The sequence below is a fragment of the Dermochelys coriacea genome, chromosome 21 (genome assembly GCF_009764565.3).
Source record: "Dermochelys coriacea isolate rDerCor1 chromosome 21, rDerCor1.pri.v4, whole genome shotgun sequence".
NCBI lineage: Eukaryota > Metazoa > Chordata > Testudines > Dermochelyidae > Dermochelys > Dermochelys coriacea.
The window spans coordinates 15,817,156-15,838,541 of NC_050088.1; the positions used below are offsets into that span (position 1 = coordinate 15,817,156).

The window sequence follows — 21,386 nt, forward strand, 5'->3', positions numbered from 1 at the left end:
CCTCGAATATTTGTCAATAGCTACTTAAAGATTTTGGTCTCAGCTAATGTGGTTTGTTGGGCCCTTGTGGGAAGTGAATGAAGCTGGAGAGAGGTCACTTACATTTATTCACAAACATTCATATATTTGCCTAACTGTCCATGACAGAGCACTTTGCAAAAGAGGATCATGGGGAACGGCTTGATGAATATTTAAGTAGATTTTTGGCTAAATGATGAGGGCATGAGCACTATCTAGAAGTATGCAAGGGACATGGGCACCAGGAAGGGTCAGGAATTATGGTGGCTCAAGAGGGAACTAGGAGTAATGGAAGGAGTTTAAAAAATGAACTTTTAGCATGGAAAAGCTTCCTAGGGGTCAGATCTATTAGAATATGGCATAAGATTATGGAACAGTCTAAATACTAATAGTGGCACAGGGACTGAGCTGACAGCAAGGCTGTCAGCATTGGCAATCACACTGAGTTCCAAAGGAAATGCTGGAAGACTTATCACTTAAAAGGCTTAAAGTTAGAATGAACCAAGCCGTGGAAGATGTACTGTTATCTTAAGATGTACTGTTATCAAGTTGCAATGGGGGAGGTTTAGATTGGATATTAGGAAAAACTTTTTCACTAAGAGGGTGGTGAAACACTGGAATGCGTTACCTAGGGAGGTGGTAGAATCTCCTTCCTTAGAGGTTTTTAAGGTCAGGCTTGACAAAGCCCTGGCTGGGATGATTTAACTGGGACTTGGTCCTGCTTTGAGCAGGGGGTTGGACTAGATGACCTTCTGGGGTCCCTTCCAACCCTGATATTCTATGATTCTATGATTCTATGAGACCAATCCTGTGCTGGACTTCAGGATGTAGTAGGTCTTTCCTATCCGTAATGTTTCTGACTCTGGATTCAGGCAGAAAAGTTCTTTAAGTTAGCCTCTTATAAATACTGAAAAGATGGCGCTGGGACAGCTCTTACACAACATTGGAAAAGGGGGTCATTGTACAGCAGAGCTGATCTGCTGAACAGGGTGGTTTGACACATTGGAGTTATTCATAGAAGTGCCTGAAACCTGGGGTTTGGTAGGAAAGTTTCATCTATTGTGGGGGTCTGGGACAAACCTGAGATGCTGGCCAGAGTTAGCAGAAGGTTTCACTGGGCTTCAGGAATGTTTCAAAGAGCTGAAAGCCTGCAAGTCAGGCAAGACTAAGGGCATGGTGTTTAGGCAAGGCTTGCTTAATGGTGTCAGGTGGGAACCAAACAAAAAGGGATGGCTTGAGCAGAGATTCACTTTGGCGTTTATCTGAACACAAAACTCAGAGTGAAAAGCGTTCAAATGGACATTTGGAAACCTGTTAACTTTCCAGACAGAGCTGTACTGTCCAATGCAATCAATGGGCAATAAAATAATTGCTGAGAACGTATTTTAAGCTGCCTTCCTAACAGGCTTTGTTAGCATCGCTGCTGCGTTAGCCTTGCTGCTGAATCGTATGTTAGCAGTTTGAACATCACCACTTCAGATTTAAGGCCACTTCCCCAGCTCCTTTTCCTGTGTTTCTTTGTGGACTTTGGACACTGTCCAATGGTACCTAGATCATCTATAGAGAGATTAGATAGAATTCAGGAGAAACTTTTAAGACGCATAAGACTCCAATGGAAATAATGATTTGTATCTGACCTTTCATCTGAAGAACTGAAAGCACCTTACAAAGATGGGTATTATTGTCTCCAGTTTACAGAGGGGGAAATTAGGGCATAGAAGGTCCATGGATTTCAATGGGAATTATGAGCCTAAAAACCTTGGAGGATCATGACCTAGGGGTACGTCTACACTGCAAAGTAAAACCCACAGCAGTGAGTCTCAGAACCAGGGTCAACTGACTGGGGCTCAGGCTGCAGCACTAAAAATAGCAGTGTAAATGACCCTGTTCTGGCTGGAGCTCAGGCTGTGAAACCCAGCGAGGGGAAGTGGGTATCAGAGCTGGGGTGCAAGCCCAAATGTCGACCTGGCTATTTTTAGCCCTGCAGCTCGAGCCAATGGACCCAGGCTCTGAGAGTCTCTGCTGTCAATTTTTCTTTGCGCTGTAGACGTACCCTAAGTGACTTTCCCAGTGTAACACAGCAGGCCAACTGCAGAGCCAGGAACAGAACCCAGAACCTTGACTCTAGTTCCCAGTACTCCCCGCTCACTGGGATGTATGCACACAGAGATGTCTCTCTCCTAGACAGGGCTGCTGAAGACTGACAGCATTTGGAAAGCTAGCAAGTGAGTTATTAATGAGGCTTCATGTCATTTTCTTTGCATGGCTGTGGTTTAAGATTACAGGACACTTGAGTTGCTGGTGAATCTTACTCAGCCCCAGAGAAGAGATTGGGACCTGGGATAAACGACATGTCAGAGGAGCTAACACACAGCTCTGAGATTCAAGGCAGGACTTGCAGTGCTAGCCTGTCTGCCTTCCTGATTGGCTGGGGAAAGTGGCTGATTTTGCTGAGGAAAAGCCAGTCCCATGGCATGTGTCCAATGCGGCAGAAGGAAAAATGCTAAGAACTACTGAGGCGCAAAATAGGCTGTTTCCTGGGTTTATTCTCCTCCCCTGCACTTCCCACTCAACATAACTCTCTCTTAGATCATCTCTGTGCAGAGAGGTTGCAATGTACCCTGGGCCTGGCTGGGAGCTCAGAGTTATCAGTTCTGACTGATGATGTTCCTAAGCTCTTGCTTCCTATTTAAGGAGAACTATGTTGCTGAGCCATGGGGGGGGGGGAAGGGGGAGGCCGAGGCCTCCGGAAGCATTATCTCAGCCAAGACACCATTGTTAGATTCCAGCTCAGCGTTGGGGTGTCTATTTTTCCCTTTCTTTGTGAGATAATTATAGAAGTTCCTACCTGTTTGTGACCAGCACAGATTGTCTCAGGAACAAGCTCTTCCCTCTCAGCCAATTTACCATCCCTGCTCCATTGACGCTGCAGCAACAGGGAATTTACAAGTGCAGCTGGCTGGAATAAGGTCTGTCTGCCCACAAAAGATGAGTCCTGGACAGGGTTTCCTTTTGGCTCAGAAGTGGCATCCCCCTAACTCCCCAGTCTCTCCCTAGGACTTCCTGCCAGGACACAAGTGGCCATTTTGCTTTGGCTTTGGCTGCCATGGCCCTGCTGAGTCTTAATGCAGCTGAGTCATTCAAAGCTGCCTCAAATCCAACTTCACTGGCCACAGAAGGAAGGATTCTCCCTGTGTAATTGCAACAGGTACATAGGGGGAATCTTCAGGTGGCTCCTTAGCCATTCTGCTGCTAGCCACCAGCTCGGAAGGCATGGCTGGGAGAAAGTGGTGCCCCAGGGATCCTTGGCGGCCAGAACAGCCCCAGGTGGCCCTAGGATCAGGGAAGGAAAGATGTGGCTTAATGCAACCATTGTGCACTCTCACCGCTATGCTGCAGCTCAGCATCTAGCTCACAGTGTGAGTGGAAAAGCCAAAAAAAATCCCTAATGACAAGAGTTTTAATCTAAAAGCCAGCGAGCCACAGGGATTTATTCACACCCACAAATGAGCTGCATTGCGTGACATCTAATCCAGCTCGATATTTCAGCGTCTCCATGCCTTTCTAAGGCACACGTCAGCATGGTAGCTACACACAGGTGTGGGGAATTTGAGGAGGGGATGCATCTGTATGCAATGAGCTTTTTGTGCAGGGCTTCCTCTCCCTCATCTGTCTGCTGCTCAGAGGAAAGGGGAGGAGGTGATGGGAGTGCGATGTAAGAAACAAGTGAATCAAAATGAAAATTCCTAGTCTAAACAAATACTTTGGTCAGATCATTTAGGTTTCTCCGGCTGTTGGTAAGTTGCTGTAAATATCTTGCAAAGCAACGGAATCTTCAGACATGGCCCCTGATTTTGGGTGCCTGGATTTCTGGATGCCACCTCCACGGGCCTGATTTTCAGACGAGGAGAGTGCAGCTTTTAGAGGGTGCTCGGCACGGCTGACAATCAGTCCAAACGTGTCTCAAGTTGGGCACCCAGAATCAGTGGTCATGTGGGAAATTGTGGGCCATGGGGCTGCCCGGAGTTCATCCCAGATGGACACAGAAATCATGTTCCAATATGTCTAAGAATGAAGGACTGAGTGTACTGCTGTGGTTTTTATTGTAGCTTTTAACACTCTCTCTAATTTTATTTTTCTGCTAGCTAACTGAAAATGTCAGACGTCGAAGAAATCATTGAAGAATATGAAGAGTAAGTGCAGTGCTTTAAAATCTTTCCTCCTATGACCAGCCCTCTTCATGCAGGGGTATAGCAGGCAGCTTGCTCTGTGGCTGCCATTGCAATTCTGGTGTAGCTGCATCAAGTCCCGTAGAGTCATTCATTCTCATTCTTGCGCAGCCCTGTCTGGAGCTGTAGGAATGATTCACGTTTTTATTAGTACTAACAACAATGCCCGCTAGTTCTTAGACAGCACTTTTCATCAGTAGATCTCAGAATTGCAGGCCATAAAACCATCCTTCCTTCCCATAAATGAGAACCGTGATTAAGTGTTTATATATATAATTTATATATATTTATATAAGTGTTTATATAAATATATAATTTTTGTTTCTCTTTACCAACCCTCTGACCCCACTGGTGGGGATGACCCAAGCCCCGAGATCCAAACACCTCCACACTTCGGGAAAATTGGGACAAAAACCTTCCGGCATGGTCCCATCTCTGCTGTCATGTAATGAGGGGGGACAAAACACAGCCTGTAGAAATTCATAACACAAAATAGTGTAAACTAGCCATGGAGGGCTCTCTGAACTCCCCCGCCCCATAAAGCTGCATTGGAAATGCGCTTTCCCATCCTGCAAATATTTTTTGAGAGTCCAAAAACTTTCCCAATTCTGAATTTGGATGACAAATAAAAACTCTCAAACATTTGTGAGTCAAAAACAGCAAAACATTCAGATCAATCAAAATGTCTGAATTTTGAACCATTTTGTTAGGATTTTGACCCCCCCCCTTTTTTTTTGGCCTTTTTCCCCCAGTCTAATTAGCTTAGATTTTTAAATGAACATTTATTTTGAACCAGAAATTTTTCTTTAGCAAATGTCAAAACAGAACACTTTTCCCCCAACTTTTTTTCTGAGTTGGGAGATTTGTCAAACCGGATGTTGTTTTGAGAACAGTTTGTTTTGACAAATCCACATTTTTCAATGAAAATGCAACTCACACCCCCTTCCCTCCCCTCTTCCCGGGACCAGCCATTGGGAGAAATGTGCCACTCTGCAACCAATGTTCTAACCCAACGGTTTCTCCTTCGGCTTTGCAGGGAACAGGAAGGTAAGAGGAAGAGCAGCACCTTTCTGCACATCAGGACAGACTGAAGCTTTAAGACGATTAGTATAACCTCAATAACCTGCTTGTCCTCTCTCCCTCCCTTTCTCTTCCCCTTCCCTGCAGAGGAGTATATTGAAGAAGGTAGGTTTTTCCCTGTTGTATGGGAGGGGCAGGAGGGCACGGGGTGGTTGCTATTGGCTTATTTAGATACTTTGTTTCTTTTTCTGCTTGGAATGGTTTAGTATGGCATGGCTGCAGGTGGGCAGAGTCATGCAAATACTGTATAAAAAGGTCCTGGGAATGTTCCTTCCAATTTTTAAACAAATTTTGCTTCAGCTAGGGTGAAATTCACCCCGTCCAGGGGACTGAAACAAGCCACAGGGTTAATGTGCAACTTCAGAGGCATGTAGACCTCATTCCGGTCCTCTGCACAGGGGTGAATTTCACCCTAAGAGTTTATTTGGCATTCGCTTTAGTAGCGAGGATAATTGGAGACGGGCTTCAACTAAATCCTTAGATCTGAGCACGGGGAGAATTCAGGATTGAAAACTTTCGCAGCTCTGGCCTGTCTACGATAATGATGTGATAACTGAATGGAAGCTAGAGTCTCAACTGACTTGTGTGAGTGACGGTTCAGTCTGGGCTTGCTGCATTTTCAGTATGAGGACTGGAAGCTGAGGAGTTATGCATCTAGCAGCTTTGCAGCCTTCCCTGCTGTGTGTGAGTGAGAATATTTGTAATGTCTGCTGGATATTGGTGAAGAAAAGCCTTCAACAGCTTTAACAACGCCTGGGCAACACCTGCATAGCAGAGCCTGATAAACACCAGGAAAGCTGTAGGACGTAGATGGGAAAGTAGAGACCAATAACATGCTGGCGGACGCTCTAGCTAGATGCCACAGCTTTATGATACCTGACTAACCTTTTCCGCTTCTTCCTTTCACTGTTGCCACTTTCCACCTTGACGAAGAAGAAGAATGGCTAGAGGAGGAAGATGGTAGTAAAACGTTTCTTCTTCTTTCCCTTCCCTACTGCTTGCCAACATTCTGCATATGCAATGTCTGTGATTTTGTTGTATATACGTACATGCTCCATCTATGGGATGGAGTGTGACCTCTTTCTTCTGCCCATTGCCTCTTGGTGTTGCTTGTTGTATCTTCCTCCCTGCTCCCCCTTTCTGCCCTAAGATCACATCTGAATCCATGATGCATCCTTGCATTTCTAACTTTCATCAATTTGCCAAACTCGCCCATTGTTTGGTTCCTTCCTTTTATTCCTCTTTCTCTCCTCCAGGCAGCGCCAGTCCTTTTAAATCCCTCCTTAGAGCCCCAGTTGCCTACCAGCTTCTCCTCTCTCTCTTCCACAGAGGACTCTGTTTGCAACAACGCTCCCTCTGGTGGAAGGAGGCGCTCAGATGTGCCAGTGATATCAATAGAGTGCATGATAGCAGAAGAGGGGGAATGACTAAAGGCAGTTCCCTTGGGCACCCACCAGGGCCACTTCTGTTGCCTAGAGGTGGTTCAGGAGAACAATGAAAATCACCCCATCCCTGCCCCTCACCGGGACTAAGCAAGTTGCGTCCCTTGTTGCCATGGAGAGTGGTGGACCTTGACCTGGATGTCACTGTGTGGCCCTGCCAGACCCTTGGAGATACCATGAGAGCAGCCTCTGATGGCATTTGGCCCCTTCCCCTTCTAGTCATACTGGGAACATGGCAGGGCAGAGTCATGTGGAAATGAGGGGGGAATTCCCCCCTCAAAGCATCAATAATAAAGGTCAGTTCAGTTTGGGGTGAAGGTTCAGGTGAATTCCCATTTTATGCAAACCGAACCATTACCTGTCTCCATTCTGTGGCCACACTGCCTTTCCCCCTTGGATACTCCTGTGGCTGGCTCACTATGACATGTACTTTTATCAGCCAGCCAGCCTGAGTTGCTCCCCTCATCTTGCATGTTGTTCCACAGACCACAAAGAGCACGTAGAAGAACTAGAAGAGGCTGAGGAAACCCCAGCAGAAGGTAGGTGGTTGAACCTCTAGGAGAGATCTCCCTCTGCCCAGCTTGCTCCGGCCTTCTCATGCATTTCCGTGGGCTGCCTAATCTCTGGGCTGGATTGCAAAGCTGAGCTGCAAAAAACTCAGGGATGCTTAAAATCACGTCATTAACTCAAGCTATAGCCAGACAAAGGACCCATGCCTCTTCCCAGCTTTGCAAAGGGGGCACTCTCCCTCAGGGGTGCAGTTCCCAGTATGCTGGTGCCAAAGGTAGATCTGGGCTGATCCTGCCAGGTGATGAGTGCTCTTGGCTCCCAACATGAAGGCACCAGGAGCTCTGTCCATGGGGTTGTCAGTGCTTTGCAGAACTTTGTCGAGAATGTGCAGGATATCGGAGTTGAGATCCAAGAGGAGAATTTTGCCTGTAAGCAGGATACCCCACCACACCAGCCCCGCTGCCCCGGTCATCACACTAGGGAAAATGGAGCCACACCTCCACCCAAACAAAGGAGGTCTTGCTCCCCTCTGCAGGCCTCATGTCCAAATCATGCTCCCGCCCATCAATTCCCAACTTCACGGCTCTACAAAGAACCCCGGGAGAACCTGTGCATCAAAGACACTCCCTGAGGCTCCATGCCTCCCTGAGCTGCCCTTTTCTACGGGGGTGAGGGGTAATATGCAGAGTCAGCCCCTTTGCAACCTCTAGCAAACTCCTCCTCCTCCTCCTCCTCCTCCTCTCCAGCTGGCTTTGCAGACTGGCCTGTAGTGGGCAGAGCCAGGGCTCCAATTACTCCTGACCCTCTCCAGGCCCATTGGTTTGTGTGATGGCCGCCATCTTTGTTAATGCTGGGGGTTGAACCGGGGCCCTCCAGAGCAAAATGCTTGAATCGCTACAGCCCAAGCTCAAGAGCCAGGTTCCCTAGCTGGGGACTATAACAGCCTCCTGTCCTCTGTAGCTCAGCACAGACGGAGGCATGTAACAGACTGACCAGTGGGTTAAACTTGCACAGGAGCGGAGGAGCTGTAGCTCTACAGGGACTGGATCCAAGAGTAGCTCTCGGGGGGGGGGGGGTAACTCTCCCTGTTCCCCTGTCTTTAGACTCACTACCATCTTCTGTGTGGTGTACAGCACAGAGCAGCCCTGAAATATTAATAAAATCATGTAAATAAAGAGAAATAACACAGCTAGGAGCTGGCATCCTTCTGCTGTTGGAGAGGTCTGTATCTTTCCTCAGCCTGTTAATTTCCAGGTGTAACCCACACACCTCCTGGATAGGGTGACCAGATAGCAACTGTAAAAAAACAGGACAGGAGGTCGCGGGTAATAGGTGCCTATATAAGAAAAAGTCCCCTTTAAAAACTGGACTTCTGATCACCCTATTCCTGGGTGGGGTGTTCTGTCCCATCGAGTGGCACCAAGGGGCAGGAGAGAGAGGGAGGGGGAAAAGAGAGAGATTAATGATTTTGGTCTACAGCCTTTGCTAAGGGCCAGTTGGCTTTTAGCTCATGCAGTAGAGGCTCATGCATTAAGCTCTAGAGGTCCCAGGTTTGATCCCGCCTGCTGACAACCGGGGACTGGGGTCTGTTGGTATTACATAGGCTTAAAGTCAGATTGTGGTCTCTGTTACACTGCTGAAAATCCAGCCTGGCTCTGCAGGTTTCATTGAACCCACTCCCAAGCGACACGGGCATGACTGATATCAGAATCTGCCCCTTATGGTGTAAAAATTGGCCAGAGCTGTCTCAGCTGTGATCATCCAATACCAAAATGCCAGCTGTGCAGCCCAGCCTGTGTGCAGAATGCTAGGAATTCCTTAGGGCATTCACTAGGGAATGTGGATGGGGGATGAATGTGTCTGCCTGCATGACCCGTCTCTGATCGAGTTGTCCTTTCTGCTTTTAAAATAGAACACACAGATGAAGCTAAAGAAAAAGAAAGTAAGAGCAAGACTGGGGAGAGGGGTCGGTTCACACGCTGGTCAGTACAGGCCTGATCCCACTCGTTCTGAGCCCCGGGTCCCTTCTCTTCCGTTGAATTCATCTGCTACTAATAATGGAATTTCTGACTCCTGCTGTGCAAAAGCTCATAGCCAGGAGCGACTCTGTCCCTGTCTGCCCCGTGCAGAGGGCCCACGAGGCCCCCACGCACCATGTGATTGCTGTGATCTAGCCTTGTGCTGCGCAGGGGAGAATTTCGCACACACTGTGGTAAGAAGGGGAGGTTCTTCTGCTTTCAGAGTCTAAGCTCAGTGGGGTAAATGGAAAAGCTTGTCTGGGACTCTCAGGCCTTTTGAGTGAGCTAGGGCTTGGTTTGGAGGGAATCTGGGGTGTCTCCCATTGAAACCCCATAAGCTCACGTTTCCACCTGAAGCCAGTTTTCAGCTGTGTTTTCCCCTTGGAGCACGTATCAGCCCGGTGCTCAGCACCATTTAGGACTAAAGGCCAGATTTTTACAGGTATTTAGTTGCCTAATGATGCAAAGAGGCACCTAGTGGGATTTGCAAAAGCACCTAAAACATGGCCTTACCAGCCCAGCCCTGCACACTACTGCATACCCGCTATAGCGTGTAGAGAGCTCTCAACTCCTGCAAATGTCAATGGCAATAAGGGTGCTCAGCACCTTGCAGCGTCAGGCTGCCTGAGCTAGGCCTGAAGAACACGTTTGCGTGTGCCGCCACAAAGCCAAGCCGTTGTGATTCACTTGGCTCTGCGTCTGCCCCCTCCATGAGAAGTCGACGTTGGGGAGCTGTCCTTGCTCCACTGGTGGATGTCTGTGTTGGAGCTCCCACCTTCACCTTCCTGCCACTTCCCACAAGGCAGCTGGAGGTGTCCAGACTGACCCTGCCATGACAGGGTTTCCGGTGCTGGGGCTGGCAGGATAGGAGATGCTAGGCAAGGTTCAACAAGGACAAGTGCAGAGTCCTGTACTTAGGAAGGAAGAATCCCATGCACTACTACAGGCTGGGGACCGACTGGCTAAGCAGCAGTTCTGCAGAAAAGGACCTAGGGGTTACAATGGACGAGAAGCTGGATATGAATCAACAGTGTGCCCTTGTTGCCAAGAAGGCCAATGGCATTTTGGGCTGTATAAGTAGGGGCATTGCCAGGAGATCGAGGGACGTGATCGTTCCCCTCTATTCGACACTGGTGAGGCCTCATCTGGAGTATTGTGTCCAGTTTTGGGCCCCTCACTACAGAAGGGATGTGGACAAATTGGAGAGAGTCCAGCAGAGGGCAACAAAAATGATTAGGGGGCTGGGGCACATGACTTACAAGGAGAGGCTGAGGGAACTGGGATTGTTCAGTCTGCAGAAGAGAAGAGTGAGGGGGGATTTGAGAGCAGCCTTCAACTACCTGAAGGGGGGTTCCAAAGAGGATGGATCTAGACTGTTCTCAGGGGTGGCAGATGACAGAACAAGGAGCAATGGTCTCAAGTTGCAGAGGGGGAGGTCTAGGTTTGATATTAGGAAACTTTATTTCACTAGGAGGGTGGTGAAGCACTGGAATGGGTTCCCTAGGGAGGTGGTGGAATCTCCTTCCTTTGAGGTTTTTAAGGTCAGGCTTGACAAAGGCCCTGCTGGGATGATTTAGTTGGGGATTGGTCCTGCTTGAGCAGAGGGTGGGACTAGATGACCTCCTGAGGTCCCTTCCAACCTTGATCTTCTATGATTCCACCTGGTGGTCACTCGGTCACTGTGTTTTGCTCAACTGAGGCCCCTGCGTCTCAAGTCCCCAAAATGGTGGTACTAAAAATCCATGGCCCCATCTTGGTGGGAAGCACCGCCTAGGGATAAAGTGGGGGAAAGGCTCAGTCCGCACCCCCCTCACCCCTGACCCATCCCTGCTGCCTCCTGGAGTGCAGGGCGTGTGCAGTGGCCCCGATTGGCCATACAGGCGTAGATCGGGTGCGTGGTTGGGGGCTAAAGCTCTGTCTCTCCCACAGGTGGCGAGGGGGAGCACGAGCAGGAGTCTGGGGAAGGTAACGTACCTGTCCTCTCCCCGTGCCCCACAGGGAGTTGTGCTGGAGGGAAGGAACGAGCCCCCATTCACATACACTCATCCCTTCCTGGGGGGAGGGGACAGCAAACCCTCCTGACCACCCTGCTGCCCTCTCCCCTGCCCCATGATGAGCATGAGCACCCATCACTAGACAGCAGTTGAACCAGGGAGCGTGGGGAGTTGGGGCACAGGGTGCTGCATCCATTCAGGTGACTTCACTTTGTTAGGCTGTGGGGCTAAATAGGGGTGTGAACTTTGGACCAGATGCCCTGTGCCTGGCACCCAAATACTAGCCAGGAGAGCTGTTACGTTCCCTGCTGGTGCGGGCATGCTGCTGGCTTGCTGTGGCTGAGGTGGGCCTGTACAGTGGGGACACTGCCCGCCCCTGCACTAACAGTTTGGGCAGCTTCTTGGGGCAATGTGTCCCCTGTTCCTAGCCACTAGGGGAACCCCTGCCTGCATGGGTTGGGGAGCCCACAGGCAGCCACGTTATGAATGTTTGAAGCAGCTGCAGATTGTGGGGCATGTACCTCAGTGTCAGGGCAAAAACAGGGCCTACCCTATGCAATGGAGTCCCTCAGCCGGCTAGCGCTGTCTGGGCAGGCAATAGGAAAGGAGACTGGACCAATTGCTGGGAGCTGAAATACTCTTTAAGTGGATGGGGTGGTTGAAATCTGGCCAGATTTGACAGTCTGGGCCCATCTCTAGCCCTAGCTAACTGCCTGGTTCCTCCATACTTGACTCCAGGCTGTAGGTTTACCCGCAGCATGGCATGGAGCTAGGGTGACCAGACAGCAAATGTGAAAAATTGGGATGGGAGTGGGGGTGGGGGTAATAGGAGCCTATATAAGAAAAAGACCCAAAAATCCTGACTGTCCCTATACAATCAGGACATCTGGTCACCATACATGGAGCAAAGGGAGTCTGGGGGCGCCCGGCACATCACTGATATTTACATTGCAGTGGAAAGGCAAACCTCTCTGTGCCATTAATTCTGTGTTTCTCTTTGGTTCCCACGGACCCGCAGGGGAGTCAAAGCCAAAGCCCAAGTAAGTGGAAATGCATTTTGTGTAGGGGGATGGGAAGTTTGGATTGTGCGTGTGTGCAGACTTGCTCTGCCATATGGCTGGGCAGGAGCAGTACACAGTGCAGTAAATACAGTATTGGCCAGAGCAAAGGGAAGGGGTGGAGTCAGGGCTAAAGAGCCCCAGAACAGGAGAAGGGAAGCGAAATAGGGAGAGGGTAGGGGAGGAGAAAGAGAGAGCAGAAAAGCAAGTGGGGGAAGGGACGAAGGAGAACAAAGGGGGCGAGGGAGGTGGGGAGTGTGGCACAGGGAGAGTGCGATCAGAGCTGGTGAGTCTGGAGCAGCTTGTGCATTCAGTGGCACAATCAGAACCTCGCACTCTGGGTTCTGATATAGGAGCTTAGTGGTGCATTCTCCAGTGGAGCAAAGCCCCCTGTGCATTCCTTGAAGCGACCTTCTCGGAAGCGATCCAAGCATCCCCTGAGAGAACCACCTGCCCAGCTGGAGGAATCTCCTGCAGGTGAATGGGAACGTTCTCATGAATCCCTGGGAGCCCCAGTTCCCTGTTAGATGAACAAAGCCAGGGAGCACCAAGTGCTCTAGGCCCTGGGAAGGATACATCCTGCTAAACCTCCTCTTCCTTCCTCTCTCCCTACTCCTCAGTTCCACCCTTCCGAGTGTCGCCAGGTAGGCTCAGCTTTCTAAGCCCCTGCAATAATGCTGCTGCCTAACAATGGGTTGGGTACTTAGCTGGTCTGGGTGGACATACACATTGCTTTTACTGACAAGTACAAGGAAGAGCTGGACTAGCAACGTCCTCGTCTCAATGAGGTTCAAAGGAACAAAAGGGGTTTGGAGGGAAGCATCAGAAATACCAGTCAGCAAGCTCAATCCCTGATCATCTCTCCAGCTGAGCAGGGCTCTTAAGAGTGATAAGCCTCAATCAAAGCTTTTTTTTTTTTTTTTTTCAAATTTGAAGCTGGATTGAGAATCAAAATCTGCATCCCAGGCTCACTTTTACCTGTAGATGCCTTCAGAAAGCCCTTAGTATTCAAACACTGGCACCTTAATGTCTGAGGCAGCATGGGCAGGCAGACAAGAGACTGGACGGAACCAGGATGCCTGGGTCCTATATTTAATCTGGCTGCTGATTTAGTGTGGACAAGTCCCTCCCCAAACCCTCGCCTCAATTTCCCCACCTGTAGGATAGGGCTGATGATACTGCCTCTCCTTTGAGAACTGTGGGTGGTACTGTTTTGTTAGCAGGGCATTTGCATCTGGATACTCCAATAAGCACTTTGGCCCAGATCCTCCAAGGTATTTGGGTGCTTAACTCTCATTGGTTTCAGTTAGGTGCCTAAATGTCTTGGAGGATCTGGGCCATTGCCATTATTTCTATATATTGTCTATTGTGGATGATGAGGCAGTTTCACTGACATACTTAAGCACCCCAATGCTGCATTCTATGGTTCTATTAAGGTTCCCGTATTTGAAACTCGGGCCCAGAAGTGTCTGCCCCAGAGCTGCTGGATGACTCACTTCCCCCAAACCTTCTGTTGTTCTTTTTGATAAAACTATCAAGCCTATCAAGGGGAAAGCACCAGGTAGATGCTCATCAGCAGCTTGGGGTTGGCTGCTGCATCGCTCACTTCTGGTTCCTTGCTTGAAAGCGTGTCCGTTTTCTAAACCTTTGCAGTGCTTTCCTGGTGCAGCTGGCTAGGGGACTTGTCTGGTAGCTGCTACTGCAAAAGCTAGACTGCAGATGGGGTGAAATGCACTCCATGCAGAGGGCCAGCAGGAGGTCTAGGAACTGCTTGAGACCAGGACTTACATGAGATTGGAGCGGTGCTTTGTGTTTATGCATTTCATCCATAGTGGGCTGTCACCTTACACTCTGTCTGTTTTTCACAAACACTGAGGGACTGGACAGCCCTGGGGATAGCAATGAGACCCCAAGCCAATCATGTCTAGGCTGACTGCTCCAGTCTATCTTGAACTGGCCATGATTCAAAGTTGTTCCAGCTGTTCAGTAGTGATCCATGTGAAACGGAGCTGGGGGGTGCCCAGGGACAGGTGTCTTCACTATAAAAACAACCCTCCAACCTCTATTCCACCCTGGCTGGCAGTCTCAAGTTAGTATTACATTGTCCTCTGCTGAAAACTGACTTGTTCCCCCCACCTTTACGTATGCTGGGGGTGTGCGCGAATGACTTCTTTTGCAAGCTTATTTGCCAGGGTTTCATTGGTAAAAAGTTTGGACAATTATTGTATTTTTGCCCCGGGGAGAGCCCGATCCCATTTCCATGGTAGAACGGGGCCTAGAATCTATACATGCCAAAAAATGACAACACAACTCTCTATAAACCCAATTATCTAGGCAGTTATATCTCTGGACCCCTAAAGCTCATAGAAACCTAATAGTAGATTGACTCTCACAGTTGTATTCACACACACACATGCTACTTTCTCCTACCACCTTTCACAGCAGTGTGCTGTCTAACAGGTCTGTATGAACACTAAATTAACCTATGAAGAAGCTTCTCCTACCTGGAGTTAAACGAGGCCATAATCCATTTTCCAGCCAAATGGAGAGAAATTTCTTTCTGCTTCTGATTGCAGGCTCTTCATGCCAAACCTGGTGCCTCCCAAGATCCCGGATGGGGAGAAAGTGGACTTTGATGTGAGTATTGGATGCCCAATAGACTGTGGGCCTGCTCTGTGGGTAAGTGATGGGCTTCAGTCACCAGGGCTGTCAGGCTGGCACTAAATTCACTCATGCAAGCATCTCCTAGTCTCTCCAGGCACGTACCCAGCATTCTCAGACAGTGCCAAGTCTGCCAGCCCCTCTGGGTATGTACCCAATCCCATATCTGCCAGTCCCTCTGAGTATGTACCCAGCGGACCTGGTACCATGGCTGCCAGCCCCTGCTCTCCTCTTTAGATGGTCCTGGCTCCCACAGCGCCCTAGTGGCTATTGATCTGGGAGGACAGTAGCGATGGCTGGCTCAGGGCAATGTTCCATACAGGACATTCACCGCAAGCGCATGGAGAAGGATCTGAATGAGTTGCAGGGCCTGATCGATGCCCATTTCGAGAACAGGAAGAAAGAGGAAGAGGAGCTGATCTCACTCAAGGACCGAATCGTACGTCTGGAGGTCCCAGATTGTCTCATTACTCCCCCCCCCACCCGAGTCTCCAAGTTAAGGGCCATGTTCTGTCCCTGCTGAAGACATGGGGAGCAGGGTCAAGCCCTAGAAAAGCAAGATGCTGACTCAGGGGAGAGAGGGGACCCAAGTCTGATCCAGACTGAGGAGCCTGGGCCCAGAGCTTGGGAAATGCCATCTTTCATTATTTGATACCAGGCCGTGTGGTGTCCCGCCACCCATCACCTTGGTGCCCAGCCATGTCTGGAGAAGCAGAGGTCACGTGGCAGGGAAACGGGCAGTCCTGACCATACCAATGGAGCAAATGCTTCCCCTTGGGCTGGGCCCCTAGTCACTTGGGATCCAGAGAGAGCTCTCCCTGGGTCCCTCATGTGGGGGGTGGGGGTCGTCCCCGGCCTCGAAGCCCAAGCCTTGTTCTTTCCCTGCAGGAGCATCGGCGAGCGGAGCGGGCGGAGCAGCAGCGGATCCGCAGCGAGCGGGAGAAGGAGCGCCAGGCCCGCCTGGCTGTGAGTGTCCCACCTCCCGGAGCAGGGGAGGGCCGACAAAACCCCCAGCGATGGAGCCGGGTCTAGGCTTCTCCCCTGTCGCCCAGCTGGGAGCAGCTGCTATTACTCCGTCTTGTACTGCAGGGACCTTCCTTCTAGCTGTGGGGGACTCCCCTTTAGTGCAGCTTCTCGATTAGTCAGGAGGGACCCTCGAGACCCACCTGGGACTGACGCTCCTAGGCTCTGCTTGGCCCAGGGAGCCGGTGGCCGCATATTCCACCAGGGCCCCTTGGTTTGAGCTGCAGCCTTGGGCTGGGCTGGGTTAGCGCTCTGCTGGGGAGAGCTTGAATGAACCTCAAGGCAATGGAGGAAGTGGTGTTTGCTTCATCACAGGGTGTTCTTCCTCCCAAGCCAGCACCCAGCTTCAGGGGGGCTCAGACAGGGGCCTTCACCACTTGCAGTGCTGCTAGTTAAGTGACTGCGTTAACATGGTGACAAAGCCTGTTGTCCAGGCTGATGTCCAGCACCAGTGACTGCTGCCCTGAGCCCCACTTGCCCTTCTACTTGGGGGAGTTATTCATGGCTGGTGCACACTGGCCACTGCAGCCTACGGGTGGCTGCTTCTGTTGCATGGGGAGGTGCCTGCAAGGGGCAGCAAAGTACATCGGTACATAAGCAGCTATCATGGCATGTGATTGTGCAGCCCTTGGTCTGGTCTGTAGCTGTCTGTGCGTTCCCAGCTGCTCTCACTCTGCTGAGTCTGTCTCTCCAGCAGCTTTGAGTTCCCCTGGCTTCCCTCGAGACCCCTCTTGCTCTGGCTTTACCCCTGACAGGAAGAGAGAGCCCGCAGAGAGGAAGAGGAGGCCAGGAAGAAGGCGGAAGAGGATGCCAGGAAGAAGAAGGCTTTCTCCAACATGCTGCATTTTGGGGGCTACCTGCAGAAGGTACGATTCCAGCTTGGGATGCTTGGGAACTGGCCGTGGTGGTGGTAGCCAGAGTCCCCACCCAGTAGCAGGACTCGGTGTGTGTGTTCGTCCTGCTGTCTACTGGAGGCCAGATGCCAACTGGGGACCCTCATGGCAGCATCTCTCTTTGCAGCATGCCCAGTCCCCATGGCATCCCAATGACCCTGGGCCGTGCTAAGCTGGCTTCCGGCAGAGGCGGTTCTAATTTTACAACTGCCTGCTCCTCCCACTCCTGATTCTGTTTCTTTGTCTCTGTTCCTGAAAACCAAAGGTCCCTTTGCGATCAGGCTGCTTCAGTCCTTGGAGCTGGCATAACTGAGTGGCTGGTGGCAGGGGTGGTGGGTTGACTCTAGGTGCAGAGAGTGCATATGGACCACCCTCAGGGCACAGAGGACATAAGAACGGCCATACTGGGTCAGACCAAAGGTCCATCCAGCCCAGTATCCTGTCTTCCGACAGTGTCTAATGACAGGTGCCCCAGAGGGAGTGAAGAGCTAGGAAGAAACAACACTAAAGCATTCAAGGGCTGACTAGCGCTGCGGCAGGAGCAGCTTGCAGCAGCTAGAGGCAAATGTCTGTCTGAGGGCTGTAGCTGGGGGTTCCATCCCCCAGTTAAAGGGGCCAGATGTAGGGGAGCATGCTGGGAAAATTCCCATGAAAGGAAGACCCCCAAGTGGAGTGTTAAGGGGGTGAGGGAGAAGGAGCCTGGGCCGAGGGCAGAGGTTGTGGGGGAAGGGGCTATTGGTGCAGTTCTACTGTTCTGTCCTCCTTTGCTTTTGCGAGGACATTGTGCTTGGATCAGAAAACTCCAGGGCCCGATTCTCCTGCGGCAGGAGAGGAGTGAGTTTCACTGACGCTTCCTGCAACCTTTGGAGGTGTTGTTTCCTGTGCGATAAGGTTATCGCCAGAGCATCAGACTTTAGAGGCTCTCCCTATCCACTAGACAGAACCATGGCAGTCACCTAGGGCAGCCTTCTTGCTCCCTTCTCTGTGCAGGGCACTCAGCCCTCAGGACTCTGCCTTGCAGACTTTACTGGCATGAGAAGCTGCCTGTCTTCCAGGCTGTTTGTTCCATGGCTGGTAGTTTTGGTGCTGTCCATGCCCTTCTGGGGAGAAGTACTATTTTTGGAACTATTACACCTAGGGGCCCAGCTGAGATCTGGCCCCCTTGTTGCAGGTGCTGCGTGCCCACAGTGAGAGAGAGAGTCCCTGCCCTAAAGAGCTCACAAGCTAACTATATAAGACAAAAGTTGGGAAAGGGAAACTGAGTCACAGAGCAGGCAAGTGACTTACCTGAATAACCCAGCAGGGCAATGACAGAGCTGGGAATAGAATCCAAGTCTGCCGAGTCTCAGCCTAGTGCCCCCTCCACTGGACTAGCCTCATGGCAAGTGGACTTCTTGAAAAGGCTGGGTGGGGTGGGCATCTTGCTCAGCTCCGCTGGGCTTCCCCTTTGGAACCTCCCCATGCTATTGAGCTGTAGGGGTCACTCCAGTTCAGTGCAGGGGGAAGAGGGGGAGAGCTGCGGCACGGGGGGAGGCAAGGGAATTAAATTCCCTCTGACTCGGGCCAGCTGATGTCTTCAGACAGAGAAGAAAAGTGGGAAGAAGCAAACGGAGCGGGAGAAGAAGAAGAAGATCCTCAGCGAGCGGCGGAAGCCTCTGAATATCGACCATCTGAACGAAGACAGGTTGAGGTGAGGGTAAGGGAGGGACTGGGGCAGTACCCTCCCCCACCCCCCCATAAACCTATCAGGCTAGAGAAGAGCCTGAGTCCCAGAACCCTTTGCATCACTAATCCAGAGGAGCAGCAAATCAACCTGCCCCCTCCCACCTCTTCCTTCACCCCAAGCGAGGCCAGCTGCCCCCCTCCTGCACCAGACTGTGTGAGGAGCCCTCACCACCAGGGGCAGCGCTGCACATTGCGGTGGCCAGGCTGCCCAGGTTGAGCTGTTGGACACCGTCGATGCAGGCGTGGAGGTGCAGGGGGAAGCGCCGAAAGGCAGTGGGTGTACCGTGCTGGAGTGAGAAAGCTGCAGCAGTAGATCTGTGACCCAGCAGCTCTGGGCTGCCTCAGCCCTCGATCCCCATTACTCTCGCTGCGGCCAAGGGGACGTGCTTCGGGTGCCATAGTGCAGCCGCTGTGACTGCTGGCTGGGATGGAACTCATGAGCAGCAGAAACACAAGCCCCCAGCATGGGAGCCAAGAGGGAAACTCCAGGGCTGTGAGTAAGTAGCAGGCTGGTATAGTCACAGGGATAGGCCACCAGGGGGAGCTGTGATCACACACCCTATGACTGTGTTATGTCCCCAGCATGGACCAAGGGCACTGCATGGTCCTAGGTGGGCTAAGCACTAACAGGCAGCAGGTGCCGACCTGGCGTGAACTCAGGCATTGCTCCAGTCCCCGGTATCTACCCTGTTGGGGGGCAGAGCCTAAAGAACCTCATCACAAGTGGGACTGGAGGCTGGTGGGGATCAGAACTGTGTGTGGTTCGGTGAATCACATGGATAACCTTCCGTGCCCCCCTGCATCTCCTCACTGGCTCCCCATGGCTTTCCCCATAGGGACAAGGCCAAGGAGCTGTGGCAGAGCATCCACGACCTGGAGGCTGAGAAATTCGAGCTGCAGGAAAAGTTCAAGCGGCAGAAATACGAGGTGAGGGTTGTTCTGACCTCAGCTTCCCCCTGTGGCCCCATCTCTGCTGTGGGGAGCCGGCTGAGGCTATTGTACCCAGCCTGCCAACTGTATCACAGGGAAACCTGAGGAAAGCTCCCTCATTCTCCTGGGGATGGAGGTTGTGATGAGATCCCCAGTCCCATTCCCTATCCTGCATTTGAACCCAGTTCTCCAAAAGTGCAAGGCCAGTGCGCTCAGGTGAGTTGAGCCAGACCCTGAGCTGGTGTAAATCAGCAAAGCGCTATTGACTCCAGCAGAGTTATACTAGTTTGTGCCAGCTGAAGTGGTGGCCCCAGAGCTTTAGTGAATGCCACATGAGCATTGTAGACCCCCAGCTATCAACACTGCAAAACAGCCTGCTGGACGTGGACACCTATGGATCGTCTAGCCGGCTGGAATCTCCCTAAGCAGCAAACACCTGGCTGTCAGGCCCTCCTGTTCTGTACACTCACAAGTCTCCTAATGGCTGGATTATTTTATGCTCTCTCCTAGCACAGTGAACGGATAGCTGAATTGGCTTTGAAAATCATGTCTATCACATTTCCAGTGCACCCATGACTACACCCAGGGTTCACTAACATTGTTTCACTATCCACACGCTCCCTCAGCACAAGCAAAGTCTTTGTGGTTGTGTGCTAAACCCTGTTAGGGCATGGCTGGTGTCTCGCAAAATTTGGCTCTGGCACATGGTTGAGAAGTTGTGCCAATGAAGCCACAGTTGAATGTGGCTTCCAACCATGGCAGCCCAAGCAGGGCGTCTGCAGCCTGCTGCCTGTACCTCTAGATCTTTTTTCTATATGTCTTTGCTCTGGGTTCAGTCCCGTGAAGTGCTTAGGCCTAGATCCTCAAACACATTTAGGTGCCTAACTCCCTTTGAGGATCTGAGCCCGAGTGCCCATGACTTGCGGTGAAGATGAGCGCCCGTCACAGCATCAGGCCCTCTCTCTGTTAACCTCCCCTCTGAGTGCTTGCTTGTGTCTTCCTTTTAATGGTCTCTTCTCTCTAACTCCACCAGATTGTCACGCTCACTGCTCGCTGCGATGAGCTAAGCAAGTAGTAAGTACCGCCCAGCCCACTGCTGCAGCTTCCTGCCTGGGTTTGTGCTTGTGCTTGGCTGAGAGGGAGCAGACAGTTCTGCTGGCATAGGGAAGAGACAAGCAGAGATCTGTGTCCGTGAGCCATAGATCCAGGTGGGATGGATTAAGATGGAGGTCTACTTAGGGGTTAGGTAGAAAATGGATAGATGGGAAGGTAAATGAGTGAGAACATAAGAATTGCCAGCCCAGATCAGCCCCCATTCCCCTATCTAGTACAGTCTCCTAACAGTGGCCAGAACCTGCTGCAACAGAGAAAGGTGCAAGTAATGTTGCAATCGAACATCCTGCCCCTAGAGGGAGGTTCCTCCTGACCCTTATCAGCTTGTGCCTTGAAGCATGACCCTTTTTTGATACCTGTTTATGAAGGACAGAGGGGTGAAAGAAACTGAGAGTGTTGTACATTAAAGGCCCCATTACCTGTTTTAGAGCTATTGGTAACTCGGAAGTGCAGGATCCTGAATGCCTATGGATCAATCTGCTAGCAAACAAAGCCCAAGACTGGGTACTGGTAGGGGGTCTTTTATAGACCCCCAAATCGAACCAGATGACCGGGTCAGTTACTCCTTAATTACCTGGCAGTAAGTGTGGAAAGAAAAAATTGTGATGTTATGGGGGCTTCTGTTTGAGAGACAGTCATTGATGGTCTCCTGCAGCCAATAGAAACCCATTAGAATTTCTAAAAATTATAGA

At 50.9% G+C, this 21,386-nt stretch overlaps 1 protein-coding gene across 6 annotated transcripts in view; it reads left to right on the plus strand.

The window, feature by feature from the left end:
- TNNT2 (troponin T2, cardiac type) overlaps nucleotides 1–21,386 on the plus strand; it is a 33,318-nt gene that overhangs the window by 1,346 nt on the left and 10,586 nt on the right. For 2 of the 6 annotated variants that reach the window (XM_043500493.1, XM_043500490.1), the window contains exons 2-17: nucleotides 4,164–4,211; nucleotides 5,284–5,294; nucleotides 5,415–5,432; nucleotides 6,261–6,287; nucleotides 7,255–7,308; nucleotides 9,192–9,221; nucleotides 11,227–11,262; nucleotides 12,310–12,331; nucleotides 12,970–12,993; nucleotides 14,926–14,986; nucleotides 15,333–15,449; nucleotides 15,899–15,976; nucleotides 16,789–16,899; nucleotides 18,507–18,616; nucleotides 19,488–19,578; nucleotides 20,615–20,655. In XM_043500493.1, coding sequence (XP_043356428.1) covers nucleotides 4,174–4,211; nucleotides 5,284–5,294; nucleotides 5,415–5,432; nucleotides 6,261–6,287; nucleotides 7,255–7,308; nucleotides 9,192–9,221; nucleotides 11,227–11,262; nucleotides 12,310–12,331; nucleotides 12,970–12,993; nucleotides 14,926–14,986; nucleotides 15,333–15,449; nucleotides 15,899–15,976; nucleotides 16,789–16,899; nucleotides 18,507–18,616; nucleotides 19,488–19,578; nucleotides 20,615–20,655 — 869 coding nt within the window. In that variant the 5' untranslated portion in view covers nucleotides 4,164–4,173. The remainder of the gene's footprint in view (nucleotides 1–4,163; nucleotides 4,212–5,283; nucleotides 5,295–5,414; nucleotides 5,433–6,260; nucleotides 6,288–7,254; nucleotides 7,309–9,191; nucleotides 9,222–11,226; nucleotides 11,263–12,309; nucleotides 12,332–12,969; nucleotides 12,994–14,925; nucleotides 14,987–15,332; nucleotides 15,450–15,898; nucleotides 15,977–16,788; nucleotides 16,900–18,506; nucleotides 18,617–19,487; nucleotides 19,579–20,614; nucleotides 20,656–21,386) is intronic. The other 4 variants (XM_043500489.1, XM_043500488.1, XM_043500491.1 and 1 more) reach the window with 4 other exon arrangements.